General features: G+C 36.0%; 2 protein-coding genes and 1 long non-coding RNA gene across 5 annotated transcripts in view; 2 read left to right on the top strand and 1 right to left on the bottom strand.

Moving 5' to 3' along the window:
* Window positions 1-505: 505 nt before the first annotated feature.
* Window positions 506-1,467, top strand: LOC110189616 (uncharacterized). Of its 2 annotated transcripts, none has more exons than XM_020959754.2 (3): window positions 506-867; window positions 939-1,074; window positions 1,132-1,467. In XM_020959754.2, exons 1-3 carry the CDS (start codon window positions 652-654, stop codon window positions 1,200-1,202), a joined length of 423 nt encoding a protein of 140 aa, XP_020815413.1. In that variant the 5' UTR covers window positions 506-651; the 3' UTR covers window positions 1,203-1,467. The 2 variants fall into 2 exon arrangements, with proteins under 2 accessions (XP_020815413.1, XP_086694306.1); XM_086838180.1 differs by having other exon boundaries at window positions 529-867; window positions 944-1,074.
* Window positions 1,468-2,335: 868 nt separating this feature from the next.
* GEFmeso (Guanine nucleotide exchange factor in mesoderm) overlaps window positions 2,336-12,499 on the top strand; it is a 57,626-nt gene continuing 47,462 nt past the window's right edge. For both annotated transcript variants that reach the window (XM_020959672.2, XM_086838411.1), the window contains exon 1: window positions 2,336-3,565. In XM_020959672.2, the coding sequence (XP_020815331.2) occupies window positions 3,514-3,565 (52 nt within the window). In that variant the 5' untranslated portion in view covers window positions 2,336-3,513. The remainder of the gene's footprint in view (window positions 3,566-12,499) is intronic.
* LOC147642834 (uncharacterized) lies at window positions 3,746-4,897 on the bottom strand. Its single transcript, XR_015272897.1, has 2 exons — window positions 4,738-4,897; window positions 3,746-4,498 (listed from the first exon to the last, which is right to left on the bottom strand). It is a non-coding gene; the product is annotated as an uncharacterized LOC147642834 (long non-coding RNA).

Raw genomic sequence — 12,499 nt, 5'->3', positions numbered from 1 at the left:
TTACTGATTGAAAAGTGAATATAACTGTTATTATAGTCCTTTTTATTTTTTCACCCCATTTTTTAACCCTAAATAAATAAATAATCTTTATAAACAAACATTAAATGGAAACCACTTTCAAACAATCAATGATTTTAGTTTGTTAAAAAAAAGAAAGAATAATTAACGTAATTAAATATTAAAAAAGAGAAAATTTATAATGTGTTATGTTTTATTTACTAGTATTTATCATTTAGTTTGTATTTTCTTTGTGTTACAAGCTATATTTACTGCACAATACAAAAATAATTAGTATTTCTTTGATCTTTAAGTCCACACTTTTTAATTTTTTTTTAAATTCATTATTTAACGAAAATTTTTTTTTACTTGTAATTTAAAATATCTCCAACGGTCGAAATTTTTTTAAGTATCATTTTTACTTTTTACACCTTAACGTTAACTTAATGTTGAAATTGGTTGAAAAAACGGCTAAATAAAGTAAACGGATGAGGTTTTCCTTAAAGACTTTCAAAAACCAAACCTTAATGATGTTTAAAGAAAGCGAAACATAGGACGAGATATGCGAACTTTTTACCTCCTCTCAGAGCCCTTTGCCCAAAATTGAAGTTTATTTCAAAATTTGTAATGTAATAAAAAAAAAACAAACAAAAAATGTGTCTCAAGGGTTTTTGCGGCTACTTTTCCCTATACATTGGCTGCGTGATCGTCGGAGTGCTGGGCGTGATTGAGGCGGTGATGGTCCTTTCCGTGGCAATCTTCGAGATGGTGAGAAATCAAGAGAGTAATTTCTTCACCAAGGTGCTTGCGATGGTATTTGCCGTGGTCTTTGGCTTGGGCAGGATATGCCTGCTCTTCGGCACGATGTGGGTGAGTGTGGGATCTCGACCATACAGTTGCTGATTTTGTCTTAGGTCTTACTATAATTTTCCATTTGGCAGGACAGGTGCTGGGCCATCCTGCTGGCCTTCATCATTGGTCTCTTATCCTTCCTCCTGCTAATTGCTACGGTGTTTTTTTTATGCAGTGTGATGGGAAACCCTCTGTACTGGTTGTTCGGCGCCATCCTCATTTTATGTAGGTCAAATGTTCATGTTTGATTGATTTTTAATTTTATTGGTTTTTACCCCTTAGTTGAGGTGTACAATATGTGGCTCATAATCTCCACCTGGTGGTGCTGTCGGTCTTGCACACAGGACTGCTAAGATTAATTGTTTTAGTTTTTTTAAATTGTTTTAGCAACGTCGAAAAGTACTTTAGCAAGGACTCAAACCTTCGCTCGATGTTCGAAGCGAGCGCATTCGAGTTGGAACGAATGGTTGCTTATCGGACAGATACAAGATACTGTGGTGGCACCTTTGACGACCGCGGCGAAAATTCCGTTACCGCCTCAGATCTGTAAAGGCCTAAGCAACCCAATAATTAATTCTAAAAAAGTTGTGTGGACAATAAAATCACATTTTAATATTATTTACCGTTGGAATATCAATATGTACATATTCCTAAAATGATTTTTGGTTCAAATCACCTAAAAACGAACAAATTTTTTTTTCTCTTTTAATTTCCCTAGATAACAATAATTTAATCGATATTTATTGGATTTTTGCATTTGATACAGCTATATAAATTACATTGCCAAAACTTTTTTTAGAATTAATTTTCGGTTACCAAGTGAGTGCGGTTTTGCGTTCCTACCGTTATTTTGTATGTATTAAAGACATCGTCATAGAAAAATAGGTATATCACTGGTCTAAATAATTGTCTGTTTATCATTCTAATTATCTGTAACTTAAACATTTATGAAGTTCTTACACCTATTATGTTTAGTAAAAAGATTAGTATGACAATTAATGTAAGCAATGGCACTTACACATGATTATAAAATTTAATTTTAATGAAATCCAAAACAGTTTAAAGGTAGTTTTCTTTTTTTAATGTGTTAGTATAGTCGAATTAGATTATTTATGTAGATTTTTTTAATATATTTTAAGAGAGGTGTTTAGGATTTTTAGAAGTAGAACTTCTATTTTATCTTTCAGTTACGAACAGGTTTGATTAGTTAAAATGACATTAATATGAAATAATTATAGTATGTATTATAACATTTTAAAGAAAAAATAATTCAACGAAAAGTTGATTGCCATTTTTCCTTATTTCTTCTTACGTTAAAAGTTTTTCATTCTACAAAGATGTGAGTAAAACATGTTATGTTCCTAATTACAGATTGCTTTAATGCAATACATTTTATAAATGCCAGATATAGCTTAAAGATAGCCAAACTGACAGCACTGACTGATTATTCAGCTGGGTTGGAAAACAAAACTCGTGGTGTGGCCGTGTTACTTGCTTACCAACAGCGATCGCGAACGAACGGTCTGTTCAGCGGCCAAGTTTGAATTTCGATTCGGTTGCTCTTCACTGGGACATAAATTAAAAAGCTAGTTGGAAAGTGCATAAGCATAATTTTTAAATATGCCAGATATAGTCGGAAGTACGCTAAACTGGCCACACTGAGGCCAAGTGAATCCCCAATCGCGCAACTGGCCAAGTCTATGTCGTTACCGGAGCGCTCGAGCTCCCCCAGCGCGTGAGCGTGTGTGTGTGCGTATCGTCGTCGATCAAAAGAAAAGCAACAAGAGCGAGAGAGAGGCAAATAGAAATATATTAAAAAATATATATAAATAAGAAAAGTGTACCTGTGTGAGCCGCCTTGGCTGTGTTGTTGTTTTTGTTTCACTTGGCGCAATTAGAAGTAACGGTGCGAAGGTGATTTTGCACGAGAGAAACTGGAAAATCAGCGAGGCGCGATCATTAATTTCTGTGAATTTTCATTTTGGTTTTGTTTTCGTTTCGCAACAAGTGAGAAGCGCCATCCAAAGCCATCCATTTAATTCAATCAACGATCTGAGCGAGATTAACCTGAGGCCGCGTGTGTATCTCTGCTCAAGCGTTCTAAGCACAAACAAATGCTGAATACGAAAATAAACGAAAACACATCCAACGGATACAAGTTCGCGAGCCGGTTTAGTCATCAGCACAAGAAGCCGGGGAGCACAGCTTTGAGATACATTCACGCTCCTCAACAGCTGTTGTTGGCTGCAATGCCACCGCACCTGGATCCCCACATATTTGCCCTGCCTTGGAGCTCCGCGATAAGATATCGCTAAATACCAGCTAAAAAAATATAAAACAAAAAATAAAAACGAAGGAAAACAACGCAGAACGACGGGAAAAATCGCACAGTGTTCTCCAGTGCCAGTGTTTAAAGTTAAATCGCGAGTTTATCTTATCGGCGGTCATTGATTGAGCTTTGCCTTTCCGCTCCCAGTCGGCGGTGAAGTCATTCCTTGAGATACAGTATCTACACGCTACGATATCTAATGCAGCAGCCATAAAGGCCAAAGCCAGTCGTCTCTATATTTAGACAGAGCCAAGAGCCGAGAGCCGGGGGAAAACCCAAGCCAACCAAACCAAAAACCAAGACACTCGTAAATCAAGCCACTGGAGAGGACCAAGATGGACATAGAATCCGATTCGGACACCTCCGAGAGATGGGAGGACTTTTTTGGTAAGCGGGCGGGATCACTGAACTCCATCTTCGTGCAGAAATCCACTGACATGACTCAAAAGGCACCGAGAGAAATGTATCTGTTAGTTGCTTATCCTTCAGTCGGGGTAAAGTTTTCATAAATAGAATCATAGTTTTGTTTCGAAGATATTTGTGAGTTTCCTTCAAGAAAAGTTTATATTTTGACCGATAAGTTTTGATTTATTGTTCAATAATTTTATAATATTGCTTTTGCTTAATAGCTCACTGGTCTAGAGTGATTTTTTGTTATATTTTTTTTACATCAACTGAACTTCTTTTTGTAATTTAAACTATATTTTCTATGAATATTCTTTGGATGAATAACAATGAGCTATATAAAGAACGATCTCTAGGTAAATCTAATTTAATATATGCAGAAAGTGTAAAATAATGGTTTAGAAAAGTCAAGTTAGCCATGAAAGCTATAAGATTTTATCATGACTTTTATTACTGATTGAAACTCAGAAACTCAAAATTTATCAAATAATTTAATATCAGATTATATACAAATATTATATGATTCCTGATATCTAAATGGCATCACATTCTGTATTCCGAAGCAGGGTTCCTTTTCTAAGGGCAACCAGGAACCATAATCATTTAAATACGATGCTTATCCCATGTTAAAGTTAATAATTATTTCTATAAGAATAATTCTGGTAATGAAAAGGACTCACATATGACCTTAACCCAGCGTAATCGTTTACTTTCACGGAATGTGACAAGTGACACGATTTTAGCGAGAAAACCTTATCTCCAGTTGAGTTTCTTTCTGTGTCGCAAGATTCTACGCATTCCCAAAGAACTCCCGATATGGACATGCGTGCAAGAACTGACCAACGTTTTGCCTTTCTTTGGCTGGACTTGGACTGGACTTGGATTGCATTCGGTGGCTCCATTCCGTTCCCATAACTGTACAATAAGGGGGGAGGGCCACAACAAAAAATGAAATAAAATAAGAAATAAGGTAACAACCCACTGCTGAGTGGTGTGGCATTGCGTGAATTTTGCGGTGTAACGGGTTCGCTTTGTTTTTGCATTCCGCTTTGCCCGCAAAGTCCAAGTCTTTTGGCATTATTTAAGCGCTCGAAAAGTCGGCCGTAATGAAATTTAATGATAATACATAATTTCGGGCTTTTGACCCACATTACCATACAAGTGTGGCCCAAGAAAGGGTCGGTGTCCGTGTGTCGGGATTTGCAATTTATGCTTTGGGGCGGCGTCTCCTCCACGCGGTTTGCTGACCCACTTTAATTGTGACGATTCCGATTTGCCTCGGTCACAGAGACCTTTCAGTTCCATACTGGCTCCTCCCCACCCTCAGAGTCTGTTGTTGCATTTGTTTTCCTCCTCGCCGAAAGCTTTCATTCAATTAGTGCATTAGTCACAAAGCCTCATTCCGTCGAGCGTGTGTATCGGGTTTTTTCGTTGACGTTCTTCATGATCATTGCATGCTCGCTAACAGCGTGCTGTTAGATAAGGCTACTGGACTCTGTTAGTTAATCCCAGATTAACTGGGGGTTGGATGCAACAAGTTAGCAAGACATAGCGGCTATTAGATAAGGTTACTCTTAACTACCAGGCTATGGTGATTAACCCTATGTTAAAGCGCAGGTTAAATTTGATGCTATGATAAGAAAATTGGAAGAAAGTTATACAAGCCGTTAGATAAGGTTAGCTGGTTAGCTGCCAGGCTGCCAGGGTGGGTTAAATATGAAAAAGTGGGGAAAGTAATACATAGATAAGGTTGTCCTTAAAGGTAGAAGCGGAGGTTAGATTTGAAAAGTAACAAGAAAGGAAGCTAACTTCGGCATGCCGAAGTTTATATACCCTTGCAGATAGAACTTCCATGAATAGGAATCTCAACAATGTAAATTATATTTATTTGTGTTAAAAAACAATGAAGTAATAGCTGCTTTCATTTCATTCACCTATACATATTATATTTGCAGTTTTACATTCACAGATTTGCATTTTTCCTCTACATCAAACGATCGTTTGTATGGCACCTATATGATATAGTCGTCCGTTTTTCATGAAATTTGACACAAAATTTAAGACTGATATAAAATGGCTATACCTCAAGTTTGATGAAAATCAGCTGAAAACTGAAAAACTTATAAATTTAATTGTATTAATTTCTCGATCGTTCCTATGGGAGCTATATGATATAGTAGTCCGATTTTCATAAAATTTTGTGCAAAATTGTAGAGTATAGTAAAATGGCTATATTTCAAATTTGATCCAATTCTATTGAAAACTGAAAAAGTTAAAAATTTTTTTGTAAAAATTTTCCGATCATTCCTATGGCAGCTATATGATATAGTCGTCCGATCCGGCCCGTTCCGACATATATACGAGTGAGAGTATATAGAAGGCTAACTACAAAGTTTCATTCAGATAGCTTCAAAACTGAGAGACTAGTTTGCGTAGAAACGGACAGACGGACAGACGGACAGACGGACAGACGGACAGAAGGACAGACGGACAGACGGACAGACGGACAGACGGACAGACGGACATGGCTAGATCGACTCGGCTGTTGATCCTGATCAAGAATATATATACTTTATATGGTCGGAGGTGCCTCCTTCACTGCGTTGCAAACTTCTGACTGAAATTATAATACCCTGCAAGGGTATAAAAACGGCATATATCAGTAGAAGTCATTGTTAGTTAACTCTAGGTTAAAGAAAGCGTTAGATAGGAAAAATAAAGAAAGCTATATACCAAGCTGTTAAATAAAGTAAAGCTATTAGTAACAGCAGCGTTAATATAAGATTAGTTACTTAATTAGCCCTGTTTAAAATCAGGGTTAAATGTATTAAGAAAGAGAGTCAAAGCTATGTATATGATAAGGTTGCTCTTATGAACCGATCTTTGTTACTTAACCCCAGTTCAAAGAAGGGGTTAAATTCAACAAGTTAAAAAAACTTAAGTAATAAATGTACAATTGTACATTAAGCGTAAGGCATTAAATTTTAATATATAATATTATTTTTATCAGTCCTTATATCATTATTTTAATTAATAAATAAAAAATATCGATAATAATAAAAGCATTTCGAAAAATAAATAAACCAACAAAATTATATTTATAGAAAAAAAAAAACAATGAAATATAGTTGTTCACACATGAACACGTATATATAAGAAAATTATGTAAAAGGATCGAGCCGCAGCACTGCACTATTTAGCGTCTGCATATATATATATACATAACCGCTTATCGGACAATAAAACATAATTATACCTGCGATGCAATGGGACCTCCTGCGAGTGGTCACCACACGTTTGTATAGATAAGGATATCGGGCAGCGGAAATTTCCCGCTTGTACCTGAGTGGGATTACCTAAAAATAAGTCTATGCGATATTCATGTTAGCCACCTAAGCTAGAACTTTAAGAAAATAAAATCAGTTTGAAATTATAACTCAGCAAATGAAGACGTGTTTTATTTGACATAGCTCTTTCATTTTGGTCCTTCGGCCACTCTGCAACTTTCCCCCCTGTGGTAAGAGGTTCAGAGTTTTTTAAACCAGCACCTTCAAATACGAAGGCTGCAAAAATAACTATCTCTTGTTTCCCCCCACCCGTGGTAAGGAACAGAGAAGAATAACTATAAAGCAAAAAGATATACAAGAGTCTTTTATGTTTTTTAAATACACACCATTTAGTCTTAAAATATAGCTAAAGGTTGCTGTGCTACCATTCGAATATGGTAAGGCGTGCTGAGGCCATATTAACATCAGTAGTGAATGTGCTTAAAAATACATAAATAAAAGTGCATAAAATAAAATTTAAAAAAAGGATTGTGAAAACAATTTCCAATCCAAGTGGATATTGAAAAGTGAAAAATTGGACCGCAAAAACATAATAACATCGGCAGCTAAAAATATAAAGTCTACTACAAGCTACAGCAGTAACGAAGCGGCACCAAAAACACCAACGATCCACAACAGCGGCAAAAATACGGCGGCAGCAAGGACAGCCGTAGATACAAATCAACAGCGGCGACAAATCAGCAGCGGCGACTACGACATCGGCGGCGACTACAGTGACAGCAGTGACAGCACCGGATAAGTCCCACTTTAAAATATTCACTTATTTTAATATTTAAATTGTTACTTACTTAGTATATATAAGTAATATATAAGAACATATTAAATTTAAACAAAGATAAAAGGAAAAATCCCAATTTTGTCCGCTAAAAATAATATTAAAAAGAAAAATGCTGTCCGAACAAATTTTAAACCTTCTAAAAAGGCAGGCTGAATTAAATAAGACATGTGGGGATATAATAGCCAATTGCCATGAAGGTAGGAGAATTTCGAACAATGATGTACAGTTGTTAAATGACTTAGAGAGGGAGTTGTTAACGAACCACAATATGTTGGTAAGGCTAGGGCCCATAGACCATGAATATTTCACTAAGAAAAAATATGAAAAGGTTCTAGATTTATTAAAGGAAGTTAGAGCCGCTTATGACCAAAGTAGGTCAACAACAAAAGAGGCGCAATCCATATTTGAAAAAAAGGTTAATCAGTTAAAATCATATTTAGAAGAAACATATTTAGAAATTCAAAATGAAAAACGAGGGACCTTGAGAATAAGAAAAAACAAAATTCATTTCCTCTGGCAAAATATTGTCGAACTAAAAACAAAAATAGGATCTTGTAGCCTTGAGGTCGAATTAACCCTTAGCGAGTTAGAATTTGACATTCAAAATATATCATCTGAAGTTAACGAACAGATGAAGAAAAAAGTAGATGTAAAATTGGAGGGTATGAGTAAAATTTCAGATTTACCTATTCTACCAAAAATCGAGGTACCCACATTTGGCGGCGATTCAAAAGAATGGAATCACGTCAGGTCAGAAGATAATCCAGCAGACGCCGCTTCAAGAGGAATTCCCTCGAGCGAGCTACTGAATTGTGAACTTTGGTGGAATGGGCCAAGTTGGTTAAGAGAATCGAAAGAAAATTGGCCGCCTCAGGTAAATGCCGAGGTAGAAACAATCGACAATACCGTGCTGACAACGAATGAGGATCGGATCTATAAACTGTTGGAAAAATATTCATGCATACACAAATTGAAGCGAGTGATATGTTACGTTGTAAGATTTATCAATATGAAAACAAAACGTATATCTTATCCATGGTTTTTAACGGCTAAAGAATTAAAATATGCAGAACATATAATTGTTAAAAAGGAGCAGGAATTCCAATTTAGTCCGGAGCTTAACAATTTGCTCAATAAAAAAGAAATCAAAATTAATTCAAAAATTTTAAGTTTGTATCCATTCATTGACAAGGATAGAATTATCAGAGTAGGCAGAAGGTTGCAGAATGCCAAAACGAGGTTTGAAGTAAAGCATCCAATTATTCTGGATAAAGGGCACATTGCGTCGTTAATTATTGAAAATGCCCATAAGGAGACTTTACGTGGTGGAATAAATTTAATGAGAACTTATATCCAAAGAAAATATTGGATATTTGGGTTAAGAAATTCTTTAAGGAAAAAAATTAAACACGTGTCCGAAATGTGCAAGATACAGACAAATCGCAGCACAACAGATAACGGGAAATCTTTTAAAATGTAGGGTAACAATGTCATACCTATAGGTAGAGGACCTTATTATATTAAATGTTCGAAAAATAGAGGTCAAAAAAGTTTATAATGGATATATAGATGTATTTGTTTGTATGGCAACAAAATGGGGGGGAATCAGTAAATACCATCTTAAACGAGTTATTGGGGACGGAAGTTTGACGTACGAAGAGATGTCAACTTTGTTATGCCAGATTGAAGGAGTTTTGAACTCTCGTCCTCTATATTTATCAGACAACGATATAGAAGAGACTGAAGTTCTGACACCAGGTCACTTTCTTATAGGACGACCACCGTTGGAAGTAATTGAACCTATAGAGGGAAATGAGAAAATAGGAAATTTAGACAGGTGGAAATTAATTCAAAAAATTAAAAGAGATTTTTGGGTAAAATGGAAAGAGGACTATTTGCATACCCTTCAACAGAGATATAAATGGAGAAAAAATATTCCCAATATAGAAAAAGGACAAGTAGTTCTGATAAAAGATGAAAATTGTCATCCATCAAGATGGCCATTAGGGAAGGTCGAAGAAATACACAAGGGTAAAGATGAGAAGGTTCGTGTAGTGAAAGTTAAGATGCAAGATGCAAGCATTTCTCGGCCGAATATAATGAAGAAGAACCCAAACCAAAAAGGTTAACAAGAGGTGGACCTAAGATATCTAAACTGGGGTTAATAATGAGCATGCTAATGGTAATGCTATTTTGTCAACTATCTGTTGCAGCTCCCTTGTTAGAAAGCACGCCAAAATATAAAATAGACAAAATAAATAAAACATCAGCCCTATATTTGGATCCAATGGGCGATGTAGAGATAGTTACTTCCTCGTGGAGTTTAGTAGTGTTCTATAACATGGATGCGTATTTCCAAATGATTAGCAGAAGTAGTACGCTAGTAACTAAAATGAGATTAGTTTGTGCAAAGCTTTATAGCTTTGAAGATCAGTGTAACCAGGTATTAGATAACAGTTTAAAACATCTAACTGAGCTACAAGAAAACAATAAATTGTTTATGGCTCATAGCAACAAAAGAACAAAACGCGCTCCTTTTGAATTTATGGGATCCCTTTATCATATTCTATTTGGGATAATGGATGAAGATGATAGGGTACAAATGGAGCAAAATATGAGAAACTTATTGGATAACCAAAACAACCTCCAGGAGCTAGGCAAAAAACAATTGTCCATAGTGGATTCGACTGCTAATATTTTGAAACAGACAAATGAAGAAGTTAATGATAATTTCAGATATATGAATAAGCGTATTGAAAATATGACGGCTGCACTTCAAGAAAGTTATTACGTTTATAAGGAGTCTACAAATTTTTTTATGTTGGCAAGGCAATTGTCCAACTTGATTGAAGATTGCGAAAAAACACAAGCAGGTATTATAAGTTTGTTGATTGATATAAATCATGGGAGGCTTAATACTAATATCATTAAGCCTAGCCAGTTAAAAGAGGAAATCTCAAAAATAAAGGAAATGCTATCTGAGGCGTTAGTGTTGCCAGGGAAAAGAACTGGAACCGAGCTGAAAGAAGTATATACCCTTTTGACTGCTAAGGGTCTTTTTGTCGACAAAAAATTGATAATAAATGTTAAGATCCCTCTATTTAGCAGGCATCCATCAAAATTGTACAAGGTTATTCCAGTACCAGTGTGGTCAGCTGAAACCTTGCTGATGGTGGATTTAAAATCAGAATATTTAGTTTACAATTTTGAGATAGATGCATATCATTTGATGACATCAACCACCTTGAACAACTGTCAGAAGTGGCAGGCTCAGAACAGAGTTTGCGAAGGAAATTGGCCATGGAGTAACGCTAATGACATGGCATGCGAACTAAGGCCACTCAAACCAGGTAGACCAGCTAACTGTATATACAGGCAAATGTTAGATACTAACTCCTATTGGGTTGAACTAGAAACTAAAAGCGCTTGGCTCTTTAAGGTTCATGTAAATGCTAAAGTAAGAATTCAATGTGGAAATTCAAATATGGATTTAATAAATTTGCCAGAGGAAGGAATTTTAACTCTAAGGTCTGATTGCACAGCTCGTACGGATGATAAAATTTTAGTGGCTCAATATCTTTTAAAGACAGAAAGGCAAGAGACTCTATCATCAGCATATATAGGTGAAATTACAGATACGCCGAAAATTGTTTGGAGCCCATTCGAGGCCAAGTATATAAATCATACAGTAGAAATTGATAGACTTACTAAGAAAATAAAACAGTTAAATGAAAGTCACATCGAATTAAAAGGGTTAAATGTGCACCACATATCGGGCCATACCTCATTAATTATATGTATAATTATTGTACTAATTTTGATTATATACTCGTTACGTAAGTGTAATATAAGCAGGCAATTACAAGCCGTAACTTTTGAAGTCCGCACACCAAATCTTTAAATGTAAAATTCATTAAAACAAAATTATATGTATTTGGATTCTATTTGTTAAAAAAAAAAAAACTGTACTCCTAAACCTTGCTGGCCCTCGGCAGAATGTTCACACATGAACACGTATATATAAGAAAATTATGTAAAAGGATCGAGCCGCAGCACTGCACTATTTAGCGTCTGCATATATATATATACATAACCGCTTATCGGACAATAAAACATAATTATACCTGCGATGCAATGGGACCTCCTGCGAGTGGTCACCACACGTTTGTATAGATAAGGATATCGGGCAGCGGAAATTTCCCGCTTGTACCTGAGTGGGATTACCTAAAAATAAGTCTATGCGATATTCATGTTAGCCACCTAAGCTAGAACTTTAAGAAAATAAAATCAGTTTGAAATTATAACTCAGCAAATGAAGACGTGTTTTATTTGACATAGCTCTTTCAATAGTAATTGCCTGAATAATAATCACCAGAAAATGTATTTTTATAGATTTTCATTCATGTTTTACCGATGACTTACAACAACACGCGTTGTATGATTGATTACAAATGTATTGTAAAACCAGTAGAAGCCAGTACAACCCATTGCCACCCAGCTAGGGGCCTTTGCGATATCAATTATAGAGCTACTTGATGAGTAGTCTCTCGTTTCGGTCTCAATGAATCATATTGTGAGATTGTCCGGGGCAGTAACTAGGCAATAAAGGGCTTGTTCTTCCGATCCTCCCCAGCTTAAGGGGGCCAAATACAGAAAGCCCTCCCAGAGCAAGAGATAAAGACTTGGTTGCGAGTGGCTGACATTTGAAGACGACCACCGAACGTGACTCCATTCGGGGGTCCTGCTGCAGGTCCAGATTGCATCGGGACCTATAAATAGAACCGCCGAAAG

Source organism: Drosophila serrata, unplaced genomic scaffold (genome assembly GCF_035046125.1).
Source record: "Drosophila serrata isolate PLE 108 unplaced genomic scaffold, ASM3504612v1 contig_347, whole genome shotgun sequence".
NCBI lineage: Eukaryota > Metazoa > Arthropoda > Insecta > Diptera > Drosophilidae > Drosophila > Drosophila serrata.
This window is presented reverse-complemented; position numbering and strand designations above follow the sequence as displayed.